Source organism: Triturus cristatus, chromosome 12, assembly GCF_964204655.1.
Source record: "Triturus cristatus chromosome 12, aTriCri1.1, whole genome shotgun sequence".
Lineage (NCBI taxonomy): Eukaryota > Metazoa > Chordata > Amphibia > Caudata > Salamandridae > Triturus > Triturus cristatus.
The window spans coordinates 130,289,048-130,312,595 of record NC_140595.1 but is presented as its reverse complement, the minus strand read 5'-3'; the positions used below and the strand labels follow the sequence as shown (position 1 = coordinate 130,312,595).

The following is a 23,548-nucleotide window of genomic DNA, read 5'->3' as shown; positions in this document are numbered from 1 at the left end:
GACCCTAGGGACCCTCAGGATTCAAATGAACTTAATCTCCCAACTAAAAACGGCCACAGGGCGTGTTTACACCGTGGTGAAGGGAGGGGACGGGGCCTGAGTTAACGTGTGCAAACACGCCCTGTGGCGCGTTTTAAGTTGGGGAAATAATTCACCTTCAATCCTGAGGGGCCCTGGGGGCCAATTAGCCCACCAGGTGCTTCCAGTAAGCGCCACTGCGCTGCGTTGCAGAGAGGTGGTCTAGGCCATGCCCCTTTTTACATCTCTCTGCAACGCAGCTCTGTGGCACTTACTGGAGGTACCTAGTGGTCTAGTTGGACCCTAGGGACCCTCAGGATTCAAGGGGACTTAATCTCCCAACTTAAAACGGCCACAGGGCGTGTTTACACAGTGGGGAAGGGAGGGGACGGGGCCTGAGGTGACGTGTGCAAACATGCCCTGTGGCGCGTTTTAAGAGGTAGTTTCAATCCCCCTCCCCTATTATATACTAGGGGCTTACAGAGGAGGTCATGCTAATCACAGGGGGACCCCAACGCATAGTGTTCCCTAGTGTATGTAGGTGTTTTCACTGTATTCTGAGTGTCTTTTAACATAGCACTGGCTCTAGGACTGGTTAGTCAGACTCAGTTACCACTAGTGTCCGTCTGAAAAAGTTGAGGGTACAGGATGATTTTGCAACAAGGCTTCTTTCTGCTCTTCTGTTTGTTTTTTCTGCACGTTATCCTTCTTCCAGCACTTTTCTTCGTCTTTGAGTATGTCTGTTGCTTCTTTCTGCATTTCTTTTTTTTCTTTCTGTGCGTTTTTTCTTCTTTCTTCACATGTCCTATCTCTGTAGGCATAGTTAGAAATTAGCATTTAAAAAAACCTTTGAAATTCACTGAAAAAAACACAGGTTTCAGGCATGTTATAGTTAGGAATTAGCAATTAAAAAAACCTTAGATAGATGGCGGCTGATCATTCGGCTGACTGAGCTGGGTGGACGCTCTCTCTTGGCTGACCCTCCCGATCGCTGACTATTTTGCGACTCCTGGGGCTGGGAGACTCGGAAAAATATGGAAAAAAGTCACTTACTTCAAGGCAGCAACCTGTGACTCTGCTGGCGATGCTGTGGGGGTTTACCGCTGTTACAGAACCGTCTCACTAGCAGATTGCTTTGTCTGCGGGTCGGCCCCTCTGTTTTCCGCTCCTATCGCTGGTTGTTCTTGCTGCCTGGGTCTCTTAGCAACGCCATGCCTCCGACAGCCCTGAAGAATTCCTCGGCGGCGGCAGTGAATCGAGCAGTCCGAGCGGCTGGGTCTGTGAAGTACTTAAACAGTGCGGGGAGCATCTGTCTTGTTTTGGCCGGTTGCAGGGGCGCTGCCTGAGCGTGAGCCGCATCGCTGGTGATCAAAGTTGATACTGATATGCCCTCTTGAGAAATCGGGGACTCACCCCCAGCAACAGCACATGCCAGCTTCACAGTCAATTTCAAGCTGGGAAGATTGGATAATTTACACCTTTCTCTATATGGCCGATGTAATGTTCTTAAAATGATGGTCCTCCCAAAGTTTCTGTATTTATTTCGGACCATTCCATTGGAGTTTTCACAGCAAAGCATGGCCAGGGCCGAAAGGATATGTACTAGATTTCTTTGGGGATACTGCCGCCCACGTAGGGCAGCCAAATGGATGTGTCTCAATAGAGATCGTGGGGGCTGGTCAGTCCCTGATCCTTTATTATACTGCTGGTCAGCCATGCTCCAACATCTTGGGCTTCCATTGCTGGGTGATAGTGCGGAGGTTCCGATTTTGTGTAGACCTACCATCTATGAACTGGGCCTGGGTGAGACTGCTAAGGGAGTGCTTTTGCGGATTCTGGAGCCGAGTTATTATAAAAAAACAAAGTTTAAGGTCATCGGGGCTATGTTTTCAGTCTGGCGTAAAATCCGCCATAAATGGTCAATCTCAAATACCAATTTTTATACTCCCTTTACTGCTGCTCGACTGTTGCCAGCTATTTTTCAAGATCTGGTCATCTACAGGTAGCAGTCATCGGGGTTGGCAGTAATCGGTGACTTGGGTATTCATGGACAAATGGCCTCTTTTTCCTCTTTAAAAGGAGAGGTCTCATCTTAAAACCCATGACTTCTTTAAATATTTACAGATCAGAAGCTTCATAGATAAAAAACAGTACCAAACATCAAATCTTTTCCAAAAGGTCATTCTATTTGAATTAATTCAAAGAAGGGCTAGAATTGGGGCTTTGTATCAATATCTGATATCTGATTTTCCTGATGACTTGGCACTTCAGAATCTCAAGTGGCAGGGTAAATTAGACAAAACTGGAGTGGATATTAGTATGTCATTGGAGCTAGCAAGTTATGCTTTAATACCTGGGAGCCTCCGCACTCAAAGCTATATGGCACTATTCGATCTGTATTATACACCGGCAAAAATCGCAAAATGGGGAGGTTGTAAGGGTAATTGCTGTGCCAGATGTGGGCTCCAGACTGCTAATGATATACATATGTTTTATTCCTGCCCAAAGTTAGCGGGCTTCTTATCTGATGTCGAGCATTTTATAAATTCTACGCTTAACATTTCCCTTAACATCTCTCCAGAGATGGTGATGCTCGGATTTGAGGGTATACGTCAGTGGAAAGGACAAGGCATGTTTCAGTTTTTCTGTTTATAACAATGTCCTTAATTCGGTTATGCATCACATCACAATGGCTTAGCTCAGAAGCCCCAACTTTTTTTAATTGGAGATCCCAGATTCTAGCTCTCTATTATCTGGAGTCTGCAGTCTATTTGAGGCGGGGTAAAAGGAGCTCCGAGATGGGCCATAAGATCTGGGCTCCTGTTCGGGAGTGGCTCAAGTAATAGACCAATGATTTTTCTTTTTTTTCTTTCTACGTTCCTTTTTTTGGGTTGAGATATATAATTAACTGGTGTATTCCTAGCTCTAAGTTTGCTTTATATTTTGTTCTTTCTTCTTATTGTATATGACCTGGAAGATACAGGCTTTTATTGTTATCAAATCTTTGTTTTGTACCATATTTTATGTTAAGTATGTCTGTCGTGACTTTTTCTCCTATTTCTTTTTTCTGTATTATTGTGAAGCATTAAAATAAAAAATTATTTGAAAAAAAAAAAACTTAGAAATTCACTGAAAAAAACATAGTTTTCAGGGGCGTTATAGTTAGCTGGACTTTTCACTCGTACAAAAGCATTGAAATTCCCCCGTTATAGTTAGTTCAGCTAACTATAAATCACGCGCCCGCAATGCACTGCTGATGACGTCACATATTACATCACTCATGACATGGTCAGTGACATCACTCATGACATCACTGATGACATCTCAAATGACATCACTGCTGACCAATGGAGAATGCACCAATCGAAACTCCACCACTGACATCCCAATCGCCCAACCAGCGGGAGAGCTATCTGACAAATCTCCTCTTGACTCGACATTTACATTGATCCCCGATCATCGCCTAACGCCTTCGACGCCTTATCCGCTCATCCAAAATCAACACTCAAAGACCATACCCCCTTCCCATGCAGAAGCCCCTCCCCCTTTCATGTTATCACCTCTTAAATCCATCCCTCACATCTACTCTGACTCACCAACTACCCTCCTTACTCAACAAACCCCATCAAAACCTAATAATGATATCCCCACTCAACTTGATATCCAGATCTCAACGCAACCAGGCCTTACTGGAGGTCATACCACCACTATACGGGAACACACGCCCACACATTTAACTAAGTGTCTTAACCATGACTGGACGACGAGATTGAACGAGTTAACCATAGGCCTAGCCCATCTCAAGGACGAAATGCAAAATTTATCATCAATCACCAATGAACTCCTAACCTCTAATAAAGCTACTAGCGACACCGTGAACCGAATTAGTCAGCAAACCAGTAGATACTTCACCAGGAATCCACACCCTGACAAGTCAACACAAAATAAAATACCCTCCCCCAACAACCCGGATCATGTCAGATAGGCTATGGATGGCCTATCTGACAATGACTTCCATTACTTTCTCATATCGTACAACAGCCATAATGACAGCAGCAAGTCTTTAGGTTGCACTATCCAATCCATTCGACCCAACCCCTACAGAGAACCCACTCACAATTACAGATCCATAATTAGGGAAAACCTTACAAAGACCCAAAATCAATACGAACAACATCAAGTAGACTAATCAAATTGACAAACAAGACAAAGTATTATTGCGGTAAAAATATAAATATATATATAAAATACCACATATAAATACAAACACAATTATATGACTTTCTCTTTTTCTTTCTCCTGTTGTTTCTTGGTCACTTTTCTTTCATCTCTTTTTCACCCTGGTTTCTATTTTCTCAAAAGGAAATGCTTTCTGTTTTTTTAAGATATTTTATATTATGGCTGCAATGCTACATGTTTATCATGAAAAGGGATATAATTGTGTTTGTATTTATATGTGGTATTTTATATATATATTTATATTTTTACCGCAATAATACTTTGTCTTGTTTGTCAATTTCATTAGTCTACTTGATGTTGTTCGTATTGATTATGGGTCTTTTATATATGTATTTGTTATTATCTTTGTCTTATTGATGATTTGGTTTGATCATTTGTGACTTTTTCTTTTAATGTACATGTCTTGCTTTTTGTATGTATATATATTTTTCATTCAATATGTATTGTGTTGTATTATTGTCTTTGTATTGTGTATTTATGTGTGGTTTTATGATCATTACAGCCCTGACGAAGTTCCCAAGGCACAAGGGAACGAAACGCGTTGGCAGTGTGCCGTTCCTATATCAAGCATCTTCAAATAAAAAGAAAAAAGAAAAAAGACTTTCTGAAATACAAGTGTTTGTTGTCTACGACCATTGATAGAGTGCACCTTCCCTCTTTTTTCCTTATAAATCGTCATGTTTAAATAGCATCTTTCAACAGCAGATGCTGGAAGACGCTGCACTCGCTCCGAATATGTATAACTAATGGAACTTAAGTGCTTGACCTTGGTTGGCTGTTGGTTGCTTTGTTGTTACAACCCGGCTACCCCTGACTGCGACGAGCTTGCCAAATTCTTCCTACAAAAGACTAGAACCATTGAAAATGACATTCAATCCAAGAAAGAACCCCAACAAACAACTGACCATGAGCATTTGCTTCATACACAGATCAAGGACCTTATTAACTTTCCAATCGAAGCTCCAAAACACAATGCCAACTGGCACTCCTTCTCACCCATCCCGGAACACGAAATCTATAGCACCCTGCTAGCGATCAACCCTGCCAATCATTTCTCCGATCCCCTACCCCCAGCCATATTCAAAATGATAAAGACCTCTATTCTGCCCCTATGGCCAAAAATTGTTAACTCCTCTCTGAGGCAAGGCTCCATACCTGACTGCCCTAAAATAGGGCAGGTCACACCTATAAGAAAGAAAGCCAACTCCCACTCCACAGACCTCAACAACTATCGCCCTATATCCAACATCCCCACTCTGGCGAAACAATTGGAAAAATGTGTACAAATTCAACTCTGCAACCACATTGAGAACTTCAACCTGCTAAACAAACACCAATCCGGCTTCCGTCAAGGCCACAGTACCGAATCAGCACTCACCCACATAATGGATGACATTTTAGGAATGTTAGATCATAATGAATCGTGCCTATTGATACTCCTGGACCTATCGTCCGCTTTCAACACGGTTAAACACGGCAATCTACTGTCCCTACTTGAACGAAGGATGGGCCTAACCGGTCCAGTGTTACAATGCTTCACCTCCTTCCTAAGCAACAGAACCCAAAGAATCAAGATGAAGCAATCATTATCCCAACCATCCATGGTCACCCTAGGAGTTCCACAGGGATCAGCACTATCACCAATCCTTTTTAATCTACTAATGGAACCCCTCGCCAATGCTCTGAATTCTGAAAACATTCTATATCACCTATACGTGGATGACACACAACTATATATGAAAGTCTCCTCACCAGATGACTTCATCTCCCTCAACGCCATTCTTCATAATACCCAAAGCTGGCTCAATGGCAACCACCTCATCAATGCCAAGAAATCTGAATTCCTCCTCATCTCCCCTCCCAATCACACACCGAAGAGAGACTTATGGCTGAAGCATCTAACTTCCTTCAATTGTGCCCCACACATCATTGACTCTGCAAAATCCCTGGGAGTCACCCTGGATAAACATTCATATATGCAGGCGCAAATCTAAAATGCCACCAAGGGAGCCAATTATCAGTTGAGTATCCTAAGGAATCTTAAACCCTTCCTCCCACAGGATGATCTAAAAATGGCGGTACAAGCACTAGTACTACTGAGACCGGACTATGGAAGCACCACTCTATGCAGTCTTCCTAAATGTAAGCTAGCACCGCTCAGGGCATCACTTAACGCTGCGGCCAGGCTGATCACCGGAATAAAAAGAAATAACCACATCACCCCGGCCTTGAAGGCTCTGAACTGGCTGCCCTACGAGGCGAGAATACAACTAAAGATCGCCTGCATGACACATAAAGCCCTACATACCAACACCCCCAGCTATTTAGCACAAAAGCTGGAATGGTCGGGCGGATGCAGACATTCGCGAAGCTCGAGCTCACTACTACTAAAACCCCAATCCTTCCACAAAAAGAGAACTGGTTGCAGAGCTTTCTCAGGTATCGCACCGAGGATTTGGAACACCCTTCCCCCAGATGTACACAGAATCTCTTCCTTTGCCGCCTTCAAAAAAGAAGCGAAAATGTTTCTAATGAACAAATTAACATCCTAAAACTTTAACTTTCTGATGTCTTTTGCCACTGATTGTATCTAAACACCAATGTCTACCTCTTTTGTATTGTATGCGATTTCCGATCGTATGAAAAAAAAAAAAGTGTGTGATAACAGTGTACTGTAAAGCGTTCTGATACCCCCGTGGATCATGTTCACGCTATATAAAAGTTTATAAATAAAATAAAAAAATAAAAAAATAATGGTGCTTTTGAAATACTGCAGTTGTATCCGATGCCTTTCTCTGAAGAAGGAGCCAGCGTGCTCTGAAACGCGTAAGAGACTTATGAAATATGGAATTTGATTGCCAGTTTGAAAAATTAAAAGCGTTGTTAAGCATGCGGCTGTTTGGAGGCGTCCTTGCATTTGGGCAACTTTTGGTGGATTTATGACTCGGCAGCCTGGCCGTGAAGGGCGTCACACCCTTTGAGATAATTGGGGGCCGAAGAGGTTTCGAAGATTTCGGAGCTTTAGGAACAGCTGTGTTTTGGAGTAAGAGACCGGCGATCTTAATCCGCAGCCCACTGGGGCCGTATTAAGTTGAATAAATGGCACGGAATTGAACTGAACCCACTGGGGCTATGAATTATCAAACTACAGGCACCAGCATGCTTTGGACTGGAAACGCACCTGCAAGGTGCACTGGGAATGTTTAAAATGTGTGCATGCAGTTAATGGTGCTTTTGAAATACTGCAGTTGTATCCGATGCCTTTCTCTGAAGAAGGAGCCAGCGTGCTCTGAAACGCGTAAGAGACTTATGAAATATGGAATTTGAATGCCGGTTTGAAAAATTAAAAGCTTTGTTAATCATGCGGCTGTTTGGAGGCGTCCTTGCATTTGGGCAACTTTTGGTGGAGATATATATATGAGAGAGAGAGAAAGAGAGAGAGAGAGAGAGAGAAATGTATTGATTTACTGTATGCACTGTACAGATTAGACCATGTAAGTGGTGCTAAAGTTTAATGTGCTTTAATCAGCCAGCACTGTCTAAGATACTCTGCAGCTCTGTAAACAGTAAGGGTCGGATGTACTAACATTTGGAATACCGATTTCCTAATTGCGATTCTCTCCAAATCGCAATTAGGAAATTGGTATTCGTAATGTATGAAACTCCTTTGAGTTTCATTAGTGATTCCCAGTGGGCTGCAAGTAGACCTACCTCATGCATATTAATAAGGTAGGTCATAATTTCCAACTCATTAGGAATCGCAGTTATCACAGGGATGGTGACCCGCTGAGGTCAGCGGACCACCTTGTCTGTGATTGCTTTTTAATAAAGCAATACATTTTTTTAAATGCAGCCCTTTTTCCTCTAAGGAAAACGGGATATGTTCAAAAAGAAAAAATTAAACCTTTCAGTTGGGGACCAATTCTCATTTGCGAATGGGTTTCCTTCCCCTACAAGTAGTCAGTAAAATATGAATGTTTTGCGACTGTAATTTGGTCGCGAAACATTCATACATCCCATTCAGATTCGTCATCTGGAATGATGCCCTAAACACCACTTTCCAAATACTGAATCGTAAACGCAAATTTTGATTCGGTAACATGTTACCGAATTGTAATTTGTGTTTTGTCCATATGTAAAAGCAATTTTGCAGGCTGTTTCTGAAAAGGCTTCGTACATGTCGCCCAAGGTCTTTTGTGGGTCCTCACGCATTAGGGGGAGGAAGTGAGCTGTTGTTTCACAGTACATACACCAGATTTGGATCTCTCAGACAGCATTGGTTCTATATTCTCCAAATGATAGGACAGTTATTTTGCAGTACTGCTTCCAATTATCACAGTTTTATTGTTGTGTTCTTGACACACTGCCACTACAACTGTTTACCAATTAATTCAGAGTCCACGGGCAGCCGGGATTCTAATTTTGTGTCATTTGTACAGCTGAATAATTTCCCTTAGTGTCTTTACTAAACGAACTCAGCAGGAGTCTAGACTAACAAGGTTTGGGTGACTAATTTTGCATGAAAGTAATCTGTATGACGTTTAAACAGCTTTTAAAGAGGAAAGTTAATGAGCACCTTCAACTATTTCATTTGTCTGCAGAAAATCAGAGCATTAACGGGTAAATTATGTTATTCTTTAAACTCTTTGTATATTTGTCCTAGCTATTTTTTCCTCCTATATTGTCAGTAGTTGTGACACATGAATGATATCACATAATCTTAATACTATTTCCAGGATCCAAAAATATCAATTGATTACAGTTGTCTTGGAAAGAATAATTGTGCTTGAAAAGCAATTAGAAGTGCAACCAGAGATGTAACTTGTTTGGAGACAAGTATATTCGAGAGAGCATGAACTTTGATGAACAGCTTTTAAAAATGCTGCATGTGTTAATTAAAGTCTCACGCAGGGCCGGACTGGCCGTAGCGGGCACAGGGTGTTTCCCCAGTTGGCCGCCAGGGTGGGGGCTCGTTTTAGACCCTGGCGGGCTGTTTTTATTACTGAGGGCCAGTTTTGCAATATCGGACCCCTGTAACAAACGTTGCATTGGTGGGAGTGGTGCTTCCAACTTGCACCCCCACCGAGGGGGCGGGCTGAGCTGTTTGCCAGGGCCGGATTTGGTTTCTAGTCCGGCTGTGGTCTCAAGGCATTAGGTCACAAATCACATTTTCTATGTTCCCTGTTTTCCCTCTAGAAGAGAAAGAGGATATGGGCCAAGGCAACTCAAAGAAAAAAGTCAAGACTGAGTATAAAATGTCCATACCTGGGATTAACCTGGTTGACAGGAATGTTTAAACGAGCAGCAATGTCTTCCACAGTTTCATTCCCTTCGGAAATAATGCCCACACCCTTGGCAATAGCTTTGGCTGTGATTGGGTGATCACCAGTTACCATGATTACCTACACATAAATAAAATAGAATATTAATACAACTATATCCTGTTCGAACATCTAAAGGCAGTTAAACTATTATTCTTCAGTGATGCATTATAGGTATTCACCAGGTATAGTCAGTCCCTCATTAGAGTTGACTGTTTAGTAAAAAGTATACAGTTTGCCTGAATGTTTTTACTCAGAGCACACTAAGAATTGAATAACCACTAGGTTCTTCATTTTGGAATGAGAGTATAGTACATTTGCTATGTGTTGGTTTGAAAGCACTAAATATGAATATGCAATAGATATGTGAGCTTCCTACTCTATAGACAACTGTGGACCATACTAGCTCAATGGAGTGAAAAGGTATTTCATGCTCATTCAATCTTTGGCCTCGCTTGTGAGTGAACTACATTATTGACTGAGAAAGGGCAAGCGAGTAACCATACACGAGTCTACATTACTTTGTCATACCATAAATATCTAAATCACCAAAAGTAAAAAAACATTACTTAAAAGGCTAAAGATTCCCCATTTTAAAATGTAACTACAGTGCTCCAACCAATACATCATTATGTAAGCAACCTACTCGTCAAACTCCAATAAGTAATTGTTCAAAAAAGCTGGTGATTCCTTCTTTCACTGGCTATTAGTCTTTAAAACTACAATATACAGCCTGGTGACAATATATATTTTGATCAATGTTGTCATCTGTACAATTAAAATGGGTTAGCTGCCCATTTTCCAGTTTTCAGACAGTAGATGAGGTGTAATAACAACACATTACAACAACAACACAACATCAAAGTAATACAGTGGCAACACCAGACAATACAAAAACATAACAAACCCACAACACAACATCACGAGTTCAACAACGCAATAAAAGAACAACAAAACAGAATTAAACAGAAAAATACAGCACAATGTGTAACCCAAACAAATAACAACAAAACACCCCCACAGCACCAAAAAACGCAACCCAATAAAACAATCACCACAACCAAACAATACAAAAACCAAACCACAACTCAACAATAGAGAACATAAATATAACACCAGAACAACAATACGCATCTAAAAACACATATGATGAGAGAACAAAATACCAACAGCACAACATGATGGTACTATACAACAAAACACCAGAGCCAACCAACACTAGAGAATGTATTACAAAACACAATGCAACTGGGTTTTTGTGTGTTGTTCACTTTTGACCCCTTTGATGTGTTTACCTTTGGGAGTGTTTTTGTGTTGTAATTATGCTGTATTTTGGTTTTTGTGCTGATGTAGTGTGCTATGGTTATGCTGTGTTTTATTTTGCTATTGTGGTGGGCTGATTATCTGCTGCTTTTTTGTGTTGTATTTGTGCCATGTCAAGTTTGGTGTTGTTATTGTATCACATTGTTGTGCAAGTCCTTGTGCATTACTGTTGTGGTATGTTGTTTTATTCTTGTGTTGTGTTGCATTGTGTTTTTTTTCTTTTTTGTAGTCTTGTGATTATGTGGTTATGTTCTATTTTGATACTGTGTACTCTTTTTAGTCTACTGAAGTATGATTGGTTTATGTTGTTGTAGTTTTGTTTTGTAGTGTTCTGCTGTGTTTTATAGACTTATGCTGGTGGTGCATTGTGCTTTTATTGCATGGGACACTCGGTACATTGTCATTGTGCTGTTATGTTGTATGATGTTCTGTTCTGCTGTGGTTGTTTGTATTGCCAAGTTCCTTTTGTTTGTTCTCCCTTGTTTTGTTGTATTGTGTTTTAAATTATATTTTTGCTATTGTTGTGTTCTTTTGTTGTTGTAAAGTTTATTTTCTGCTATTATTGTGTGCTGTTGTTGTTGCATAGTTTACTTTACCAATCTCAATAAATGCATTAACATTTACATCCCTTCCAAAACGACTAACACACACAACTACAAGTCTTTCCAGGTTTCAGGACCCCAATCAGCCTACTACCAAGTTATAGACAAAGCCTTACAATAGCATCTTCCAAACTAACTTTCTAATCCAGTACCAGATCCCAAATCCTTTGATTAATGTTAACTTACTTACCACTTTCCGGAGGGCTCTCTGAGAGGTCTGCTGCATATTGACCTTTTTGAGTGGAAGGGGTCCTATAGGTCCTTCAACAAAAAACATTCTCTCATGCCTTGCAACTTTTTAGGCTCTCAGGCTGCCTTCATGGGCTGGTTTTGAAGTCAATTACTATCAAATCTGAAAACATTAGTTCCCAGGTTAGTATGAAACTTGATGAAAAGTGTTCTAATTTGGATGTTCCTATGCAGATTGTAAGGCGAAGGAAATTCCAAGAGTGTCATTTGTGCATGGCATCTTGGAGAGGACTGATGCCAGGTTGTGTCACAAATGAAGCCTGTTTAGGAATTACTCTGTCTGGTTCATCAGTGTATCTTTCAACCCCAACATTTTGGCAATGACTTGGAGTTAGGGCAAGTGGAGGAAGACAAAACCTGGGTGGTCCTGCTGCTGTTTGGACTGCTACTGCGAAGAGCTAGAGAGATGTAGCAATGGGGCAGCTACTGCCGGGGAGACGGGTTCATGATAATTATCCCCACAGACCTTCACTATTGGGGAAACGAGTACGGACGACCCTCAGCGTGTACTTTGAGAAAGGTTAAGGTACAGTGCATATTCAAAGTGCTCACTGTTGAGGCGGCCTCTCAAGTACTTTCACATGAGCAGAAGACATCGTCTGCGGGTGCAAGGGAGAATCCAAGATGCACGAAGTGAGGAGAGAAGTGCGTCACTGAATATGTGTATAGCGCCACAGAAGAAGTGCATCCTAGTGCACACGGCGGGCTATCACTGAAACGCTGCCCATCTCAGGTTGCGTGATGCCATTTTATGCCAGGCAGGATATTTATTTGGTGAAATTGGAGAAACACCGACAGTTTGACGCATATATGTCACATGAGGGGGGAGCTATTGAGGCCACTGATAAAGATTTTAGCGCTGTGTAGGCACTATTTACAGTGATTAGCATACCTTTTCAACAGCGCACACAGGGAGTTACATCACAGGAGGAAGCTGTTGTCGGCCGCGGACAAGATTTGGAGAGTCGTGAAGGCACTATTAACGATGATATGCACACCTGAAGTACTTCAAGAGCTCAAGTTTAAAATATTGTGCTGCCAAGTAAGCGGTGATCTGCACACCCTGAAATTTTATTGGGAATACTTTTGTACTTATGCTACATAGCTGTGCCTTTGGGGGGTTGGTTACTGCATTGTGGGATCCATTATTTCTCGGCCTTCACCACGTTTGAAGGAATTTCTTGTTCAAATTCTGTTCTAGTACTTGGATGTGAGCATAAAGTGGGGATGGCTGCTGAAAGTAACATTATAACTCCAACATTTTTTTTATCTCAACTGGTGCTTCCGGAAATACTTTGGTAGGATTGGGTGGAAATGTTGGAGAAATATATTACAGTGTTGGATGGCCAGGGTTTCTCGCTGGCAAGGAAGACATTATTGTTGAGTGTATTGGGTAATGAGGGTCAAAGGGTTTTGAAGTATTTGCCTGTAGCTTTGGGTCCCAATGGTCAGTCCATTGCTGATGTGCATAAGGAGGCAATTGAAAAGTTTGAAACTATGTTTGCAAAATAACTCAATTTAGTTACATTTTAGACACAGCCTCAGGCAGAACATGAATCTATGTATGAATTTGTAGCAATGCTCAGAGGGCTTTCTATCAAGTGTCGCTTTGGTGTTATGACAGATGAGTTGGTTCGTGACCAGCTCATTGTTCAATGTAAAGGCAAGAAAATCCAGGAGAGGCTATGGGCAGCAAAAGATCCGTCCCTTAAGAAGGCGATTGAAATTGCGAAAGTTATTAAGGAATCTCAAAGATGCATGAAAGAGCTAAATTAAAAAAAAGGGTGATGTTTCCATTACAAGACGAAAATCAAAACAGTGAAGGGGATGTTTGTGTTGTGAAAAGTAAGGAGGGAGGGGGTAACAGTGCCCACTGTTAAAGGCAAAGTAAAAGAATGCACTCGGCGTGGCAGTATATATCATACCTCACTCAAAAAAATGGGTTTTGCTGTCAATGATGCATGCAGGAGATGTGGCCGCAGAGGTCATTATGCATGCATACGTAAAGGAACCAACACATGGGGCAAGGAAAATAAATCAAGAGTGAGAGTTGTAGAGGAAGCAAGTGATATCAATTATGGTGACATAGTTCTAGTTGTAGATGATAGGACCGAGAGAGAGAATTTATGCATTTGTTCATGTGATAAGAGGATAATGTCAAAATCTATAGCTCAGTTTAGAGTGTGTGAGAGGGAGGTAGAACATATGGTTGATTCGGGATCAATGTATACCATCATTCATAATAAGTTGTTCAGGGCGCAGGGGGTTGATGTGAAATTGTTTCCTAGGGACATCAATCTTGGAGTAAATCAGGGGGAACCCATTGATATTGTGGGCTATATGGAGGAAAATATACACTATGGAACGCAATGCACGAAAGACAAAGTGTTTGTTTTGGTGGAGGGTACTCCAATTTGAGGATGGATGCATCAGTTTGATCTCAATATAATAATCAATCAGTGTCAAAGAATTGTTGTGTGACGCACTTAAAGAAGGCATTTTGGCACTAGTAGAGGTTTCGCAATGGATATCTACAGTGGTTATCCCCTAAAATCTGATGGCCGCTTGAGATTCTATGTAGATCTTAGATCCCTTAACCAGGGAATTTTGACTGATATTTTTCCCTTCCCAAATATCAACTAACTCTTATCTATCGGGAAGGATGGTAAGTACTTCTCAAAATTGGATTTGAGAAGTGCTTACTAACAGATCAGATTACATGATGTTTCTAAAGCCTTGACAGCTTTTATTACAATGGAGGGTACTTTCCAATTCCCTTGCATGCCATTCGGCTTAGTGACGGCTGCAAGTGTGTTCCAATGAATGATAACAAAAATCTTTGAGGGAGTGGAAAATATCATCTATTTTCAGGATGAAATATTGGTTATGGGTGAAAAAGAGGAGCAACATAACATAACCTTGAGGATGGTGTTGAAAAAGTTGGTTGGATTTTGGATTGACCCTAGAGAAAAGTGCTCATTCTTGAGTGAACAGATAGAGTATCTAGGGTATACCATATCAAATGGTGGGGTCAAACCCAAGCGATCCCTATTGGACGTAATAGGAATGGCCCTGCTCTGACTGGGAAGGATCAATTAAGATCGTTTTTAGGACTCATAGATTACTATGCCGAATTTGTGGACAGTTTTGTAGATAAGACAGAGAATTCGAGGAAAACTCTGCCTGAAGCGGAGAAGTTTGTGATGGGAGAGGAACAGAATGTGTATTTTGACAACTTCAAAACAGAAATTTGCAATGCGGGAATCTTGGCCTTGTTTAACAAGTTGAAAACAGTGCTCACGGTGGATGCGAGTGTGACAGGAGTGGGGTATAGTGCTGTATCAGTTGCATGGGAGGAAAGAGAAGATTGTTACACTTGCTTCAGGCACCGTCGTGTTGGCAGAAAGTAACTACTCAGTCATAGAACGGGAGGCACTGGCTGCTGCTTGGGTTGTTGAGTATTTTCGATGTATTTATGGGGTTTGTCTTTTATCATGCGTACTGATCACAAACCTCTGATTAAAATCTTGTCATCTAGAGGAGCAGGTAAGGGGTCAGCTAGGTTTGCCAGGTTAGCAGCCGGACTCCAGGAATATTCTTATACAGTGGAATTTGTACAGTGATGGAGGAATGAATGTACAGGCAGATTGTCTATCTAGATTACCACTGGCCTGGGAAACTGTGGATGGTGCTGCAGTGAAGAGTTTTAAGTCAGAGGATGCGGTGTCATCTGTGCAAAGCTCTCAAAGAGGTTTGTAATTTGATTCAGCGTGGTGCAGCAAGAGAGAGTACTCTGTCACAGTCAGTGAAGCCGCACTTCAAAGTCTTTGATGATTTGTTGGTGTGTGGTCAAAATGTCATTATGAGGGGAGATCGTTTTGTTCCTTCCGTAGGTTTGAGGCGTAGGTTGTTTGACTTGGCACATGAGGGCCATTTGGGACAATGTTTGACTCGTAAGAGACTTAAGGGTGAATGTTGGAGGCCTGGTATTGACAATCAACTCAAAAGGTGGGTCGAGTGTTGTATATGTAAGGAGAGCAAGAAAAGGTTGAGAGTGGGGTACAAAAATAAAGGAGGTCACATTGAAGATCCTATAAGGCCTTTGCATACGTTCTGTTTAGAGTTCAGTGGTCCCATGGTGGAATTGTCTAGGGAGTTGAGGTTTGCAGTGATTGTTGTTGATATATATTCCAAGTGGATTATTGAGAAATAAGGTGTTCTCATGGTGTTGATAACCGATAATGGTACACAGTTAACCTCATATTAAATGATGAATTTTCTGAAACAATGTGGGATAAGACATTTTTGCACCTCATTATATAATCCCCAGGAAAATGGTTCAGCGGAAAGGGTCAACAGATTGGTGACAGGTACCATACAGCTGGCCCTCACGAACCAGTGTGATGTAAGAAAAATGATGACCAGTATGGTGTGGGCGTATCACACAACCACTCACAATGTTACAGAGAAAATTCCTTTTCAAAAGATGCGAGGGCGTTTGTCACGTACTAAATTGGTTCAAGCCTGGTAGAAGAAGCAAAAATCGAATTTGACATAGGTGATTGGGTCAAAATAAAGTCTGGGAGAATTGCAAGGGGACTTTCTAAGTTCAGAGGCCCTTTTCAAATTGCAAGGGTGGGAAGATTGTTTGTGATTTTGGAAAATGGTGAGAGGTTGAATTTCAGGAATGTAGTGTTGTATCAGAGAGTGGGAGAACTTGTGAGGAAAGAGGATGAGGGATGTTATGGAATGATGTTTATGTGGGATGAGGAAATCAATGGTACTTGTTGTGGTTCCAGTATTGTCTCCATTGGTGGGGTTGGTGGTTCAAGACCAACGTTTGGATCAAGAGTTGGGAGACCAGCTACTTATCTTGAGGACTATGTCCGATCTTAGTTTTGGAGTTCATCTCCACCTTCATTTCATGTCACAATGTATTTGCTGTTCTTTTGGTCTATTGTTCTTTTGTTTTTTTTCTCTTCTGCATTTAGTTTCTTTTTATTCATGGAGGTATTGAAGAGGGTGTGTTATGATGTAAATGCATTTGCTTGTGTTCTATTTTGAATGTTCCTTTGTAGATTGTGGGGCGAAGGGAATTCCAAGAGTGCCAGTTGCGCCTGGCATCTTGGAGAGGACTGATGCCAGGTTATGTTTCTAATAAAGCCTGTTTATTGATTACTCTGTTTGGCGTAAAGATGTATCTTTCCACCGCAACACTCACACTCAAGTAAATCCACAACAAAATATGGACTCTGATTGAGCTAAAAAATTGCGATCCGAGATTGAATTGTTCTTCCATCAGAAGGTTTGTCGATTGTTCTTATTAATCAAGACAAACACCCTCCATTTAAGAGGTTTTTCGGGGCATGAGCTAAGCTAGCATATAGGGGACACACTTCCACTATATGCATGAGCAGAAGTTAAGATTTTAATAACAATATTTTTTATTGCCATGTTCAAAGCTTGCAAAGAGGAGAGTTCTCACGTCAACTTTTTCTCAAGTTTCATCATGTGTGATATGGGGTTTCAATGATTGCTTATAATTGTAATGATGATAATGATGATTCGTTGACCTCTGTTAAGATCTAAACAATAAAGGTTGATTAATTGATTGATTGATTGTTAAGTTTGTTCTACCAAAGCATTGCCTGGCATTAACTCTAAGCCTCACAAGGAGAGGCTAACGAATGTAAACACCTGACTAGTGAGTAAAGAAGGTAAGAGGGTTATGACATGGACATTCACCTTTCAAAATAGATCGTTGGAATGTGGAGCCTTCTACGAGTGTGAAGATGGCCAACAATGCATGGGAAAAACCTTCTGCTGCAACACTTCAAGCTCTGGCTTTTCTGTTTGCCCCTGTTTAATTTAGAACAATCTCTGCTGAATGGTTGGAATGCTCTAATAGCATTATAGCTCACCTGTCATTATATGTCTTCTCTGTGACTCCGGTTAATAATCAGTTAGAGGGCCTACAGGTAGTAGAGCTTTCAGAAGTGGGCTACAATGCCATAGAGGTACCAAACAAGGTCTCTCTGTGACACATTAAGGAGGTGCATTTTTTGTGTAAATATTTCAAAACATGGCTTCTCATTAAGACACTGAATGCAGGAAACAAACAACATTCTCAAGCATTGGAGAAAAAAACTAGAAAATGCATAGAACTAGGAATCCAGTTGCTCTACACTGCCCATACAGATCACACACTGATTTATCTTATACTCCTTCTCTATCATAGTAGTCAATGCTATAAAGGTTGCTGACCTGTTGGAAAACTTCCATTGCCTTTCTGAGGATGCTGGTGAGATGGGTAAGCATTATTTTTTCCTGTATACAGGGCTCAGTGTCTATAACACGAATTAGGGGTCCTCTCTGAACCTCATATGAACCTTAAAAGCATCGGCTGCCATCTTCAGTACATGGATATCTCATAAGGTGAAATTGGTCTGGAATGTTCACTTTCTAACAATGCCTTGGAATCTCACCTGTGAGATTCCACTCACACAGGGTGCAAATGCTCAAGCGTGAGCTCAAAGGTCCATACAACAAATGCATTTCCACCCGCTTCTGCGGTAAGTCTGCTTCATTGTCCTGCATAGTATCTCCTCATCCTCATGTACATTGTATTCTACCTCCTCTGTTTCAAGATTTGTAATTTGGCACTCCTCATACCCTATACTGATGTCATTCTTCACCTCATTGTGTGGCGTTTTGTGAGTGTTTGAAAGTGCTACATCTTTCATTGGCATTTAGACTCCCAGAGGCTTAAGAACCTTGTATTGTGACATGGATTCTTCAAAAAAGTCTTTTCATTTTGATGATCAGTTTCTGCCTTGATTGTCCTTTTATTCCTCTCAACGTCAATGGTGTCAGAGATGTTTTATCCCGGATGGAATCTTCCTTTCGAGACTGCCTGCCTCTCCTCTCCCTTTCGAGCTTGCGTGTCCTTGGAAGTCAAGCTAACTGCTTTTGCCACTACCTGCCTTGTATATGGGCCCGATGGAAAGTGTCTTGAGCTCCTTCGACTGAATATTATTTGACATCAAGGGCATGTATTTGCGTGGTTCTAGTTCTTTCCCTAAAGTTTTCGATTGCCATTTTTGTCTGCAGCTTGGATGCTGTATCTCTCATCACCTCTGATTGCTTTTTAGTTTGTACATTGTACACTTAAGGTCCACTTTCTTATACACTGAACTTTCAAACTGTGGATCAATTTCCCCGAGGACTCAGAATTCCTGTTGCTCACATGGAGTTTCCATGGCCTTGACCTCATCTACCTCTCAGAAGTCAAAGTTGCAGATTTCTCTTCTGCCTCTCTAGTTTAGAAGGTCCTGCCATGTTGAAGCCTTCCATTGTGCAAATTTGCAAATAATACCTTGTCCCTGTGAATTAAGATTTTGGATTTTACCTGTAAAGCAATCCTAGGACGTATAGCCCCTTGGAAGGCAGAACATACATGGTGGATGTTCGTCATTGAGAACACATTTCCAATGGGAATTTGAAAATCATGCTCATACTACAAAATGGTGTCAGGAAATCTGAGGCAACCCCCTTCAGAAAATGTCATTCACCCACTAGGTCAAAGTCTCCCGGGGATATCACAGTAACTTCAATCAAGCATTGCTACTGCTATCTCAACAACTTTGGTGTTCTTTCAAGGTCTCTCAATGAATTTTCAACAACTTATGGGAAAAGCACCCTAGGCTCAGCTACAAACCCCATGGCAGATAAAAAGTATCTCAGATGGTGGTCAGATATGGGGGCTTTTTAGGTGCACTGCTGATGTCATAGCCAGGTTCTCCCTATGTCAGCGCCCATCAAGAGTATAAAACAGTTGTGAAATCCAGCAGTTCCAGACCCAACCATCATCCATAGCAGCATGTGAATCTAGAAGCAATTCCACGCTGCAAAAGCAGGATTTTCAATTTTGGTAGTTGTTTATGGCATTGCAATTACCTGCATTTTATTTCTGATAGTGAGACTACTTTGATAGACTCCACTATACAACTGGTGGAGGAGATAGGAGGACTGGCCTGGAATGGTGGATATTTTGAAGTTGTTTAGAGGTGGGATAATGAGGGACTTTTGGACTGATGTGGGTTTTGGTCAGTTTGATCAGTGTGTTACTTTTTGACTTGGATAGGGCACAGGTCATAACAGTGTGTCTGGGCTGTGTTGAACCTGTCTTTTGACTATTACTTTAAGGATACTGTTATTTGGTCAATTTCACTCACACTATTACAGTGTGAAATAGATGTGGTCTTTCTGCCCTTCCAGTGTTGTCCAGTCAATAAGGTTAAAGTGCAAGAAGTGAAACACGGAACAAAAGGCTAAAACTACCAAAGTAAAATATTATAACCAATGAAATTGGGCAATAAGTTAAACTTCATGGTTCACAGGAGCATCTCACCTTGATCCCGGCACTCCTGCACTTTCCCACAGCATCTGGCACTGCAGCCCGAGGGGGGTCTATCATGGAAATCAGTCCAATAAAGCAGAGGTCGACAATGGGAAAGTTGAGTTCATCTGTATCAAACTTGAACCCACGAGGAAATTGTTCTGGAGGCAGAAAGTAGTGGCTGAAACCTAGAAAACACAAGAGGGAGATGATCAACGCAACTATTAACAAGAACAGGAAAGTGTACATTCAAGGCACTTACAGGACATAAACCAACTGGGAAAACTATGCTACCAGTTCTGGTGTTGAAGATGAGGTAATTGTACAAGCAGAAGAAAGCACAATATATGCAATAAGTAGAATGCATATGATAGATGCAGAAATGTGTATGCCATTGACGGAAATACACTAGAACTGCCAGTACACCATAAACAAATGCATATGCCACATACATAGGAGTGTGTGCTACATATAGTACTACAAGGCATGTTACATCAGCAGAAATCTATGTGCCACTTATTGACTGGAGGTAAATTAGGTTTATCAAATATTTCTCCCTAAAGTTTTGTATGCAATAGTAACTGCATGAGGTGAGAGAAAGGATCAAATGGAACATACTGAATCAGATTCAATCCTGCGGCCACGAAGATCTTTAGCAAGGTTGGCATTTAAACAGCAACACCTTTAACCTTCCAACTCACAGAGCTTTGAGAATGCATAAACATAAACATTCACAACATGCATATTCTGCATTTTAAGAATTCAAGTTTTACCAGGCACTGCCCTTGTGAGAAAACAAAATCCTGATGAAGTATTGTGCCCCGAGAAGGCGCCAATTTGGTGAAGAGCTAAAGAAAGAAAATCGTTTTGAACTAAAAAATTATTCCATAACAGACTGTTTATAATTCCACCATGTAGTGGTTGGATCCAGAAGTTATCATCACAATTTTTTTTTTAAACTTTTGTCTGTTGTCAGCAATATTTCAGGTGGCAGCAACCATATACCCGCAAGGTCAAAGTACATGATGACCATCTGTAGATTATTTTTCCCATTAGGGGTGTGCATGTGTGTGTTTGGTGAGGGCCAACACATAATAAAAATGTTGTTACTGTTACTGCTACCATCATTGCAGGGACTGGGGTGTCATATATCAATCTAGATGTAATTCAAGAAGCAAAACAATTGTTACAGATTAGGTACTAAGGGACAGATGTATCAAACTTCTATGTGGTCGCAAAAAGACTGTTTCGCAGAATCGGCCCGTTTGCAACCACAAAATAGAATTTTGATAAGTATTAAACACACACTGCGATTCAGTAACATGCTAACGATTCACAATTCTCTTTAATAAATGTATTAATTATTATTTATGAATTCATAATTTTCTTTAATAAATTCTCTTCATCTTCTACCCTTGATGCTGAAGAAAATAGGCCAAGCCACTAAAAGGATGCCATCCTCATTTTTTCGGAGTTCACCCCTCTGACCAATGAACAAGTCATTGATCTGATTAAAATCAATAAGTCAGGCTCACCTCTTGATGCTTGCTCTGCCTCCATTATGCAACTGGCCCCTGAAGTCATTGCCTACCACCTCACGACAATTTGTAATAAGTTGACCTCTGTAGGGCAGTTTCCAACTCTTAGGAAAAAGGCATCTAGTCTCACCTTGCTGAAGAAACCTAGCCTAGACCCCAGTGACCCTAACAATTATCGGCCCATATCTAGTCTACCATTCCCTGCCAAAATAATTGAAAAAGGTTTAAATCAGCAACTGGTCTTCTCAATTTTAGTGCCTTCTGGACCCACAGACTCACCCAAGACTCTCTCTCCAAGTCCCCCCAGTTCAAAGTATGCGTTCTGGAATGCATCCTTCAACTCTTCATCCAGCGGCACTTCCTGTCCGTGTAGCAGGATGGTTGAGCATCGATCCAGGATCCGCTCTGGGGCCCCTTTCATCACCAGAATGTACCCTTCTTTGTTGTCCTCCCGCTCATGAACTGACAGCTGTAAAAAAAACGATTTTCAAAAAGTTCAAGGTTTAGGATCAAAGAATCAATGACTGCAACAATGAAAGTAAATCAGCTATCTAATTCCTCAGATACAATGTGGGCAAATTATGAGTCAATTTTCATCAAGTTGAGACTTCAGATATAATTATGCTTCAGATGGGATCTGGGGTTGGCTAATTGTGCCAGAATCAGAATTCCACTTTGTGGAAAATCTATTTTCAACAAATGCTCCATGAGAAATGCCAGTGTTTATGCCCATTTTGATAAGTGCATAGAATCCTAACAGCTTATCAACATTTCTGCAATTAAGTAGGTATGGGTGATTTCTTTCCCACTGAGTTGAGGGAAAGGCGGGATCAATGTTTGCATGTCAGTAATTGCATGGAAGGTTTTTACCTCTAAAACTCTTTTCTCTTTTTCTCTCTCGCCCTGATCCTTCTCAGAAATCTCACTGGTCTAGTCTGTCAGTAGTTGAGACTTGATTCCCTTCAAGAATTGTCAACACTGGCATAACAGATTGCTTGATGTAGTCATTAGAAGACATCCTCTGTGACTAAAAAAACGGTATTTTGAACACGGAAAACTCAACTAATTGTTTCAAGCCATTTGACTGCATCTATTGCAATATTAGTGGTTGGGTAACAGGATTAGCACCCTGTGCTATTAGCACTATATACCAAGGTATATACCGACGGAGCCGTGAGGGGGATGACAACGCGAGGCAGTACCTTGGTATATAGTGCTAATAGCACAGGGTCCCTTTCGTTCTAAGGCTCATTATGCCATTGGCTTCTATACAGCAAATTGAAACTAAGGAAGTACCTATAATATTTGAGACCAGTGTGTCCCATTTTGTATCTTTTTAGCGATCTGACCACACTTAGTTTGTATATTATTGACATTGTCACTCCTTTTATGTGAGTAGGGTAGTGATCTGTGTACCCGTCCTGAAGAAGAAGCAGCACGGTTCGAAACATGTTGACACACGCAGGAGGTCTGGTACATTAACACAACACACCTCCACCTCACACCTTTGTAATAATACCAGCACCAAGGCTTATTAAAAATGTTACTCCTATGATGCTAGGTATTTTTTAATATTCACTTACCATTCACTCCTGACCCTACCTCTCACCACCTCTCACACCACACATAGAGACAATATCAGTGCTCCCACGTATTTAGTTGGTAGTAGCACGGCGCGTCCCGTAAAGGGATGCGAAGACCCCTATGATGAAGCATGACACCAAGGGCCCTTTTGGTGTGTGAGGGGTATTTAAGAAACACGGTGTGTTTCCCACCAATGTAGGAAACTCGCTTGACCTATGAACAAACACATTTAACTGCAATCTTCCTTGGGTGGATTTTTCTTGTTTATTACTACCA

At 41.2% G+C, this 23,548-nt stretch overlaps 1 protein-coding gene across 3 annotated transcripts in view; it reads right to left on the bottom strand.

The window, feature by feature from the left end:
• The window catches only part of LOC146772876 (sodium/potassium-transporting ATPase subunit alpha-2), a 348,828-nt gene that overhangs the window by 84,099 nt on the left and 241,181 nt on the right, over positions 1-23,548 (bottom strand). For all 3 annotated transcript variants that reach the window (XM_085637734.1, XM_085637735.1, XM_085637736.1), the window contains exons 12-14: positions 21,968-22,157; positions 20,163-20,338; positions 9,523-9,659 (exon numbers count right to left, since the gene is read on the bottom strand). In XM_085637734.1, coding sequence (XP_085493860.1) covers positions 9,523-9,659; positions 20,163-20,338; positions 21,968-22,157 — 503 coding nt within the window. The remainder of the gene's footprint in view (positions 1-9,522; positions 9,660-20,162; positions 20,339-21,967; positions 22,158-23,548) is intronic.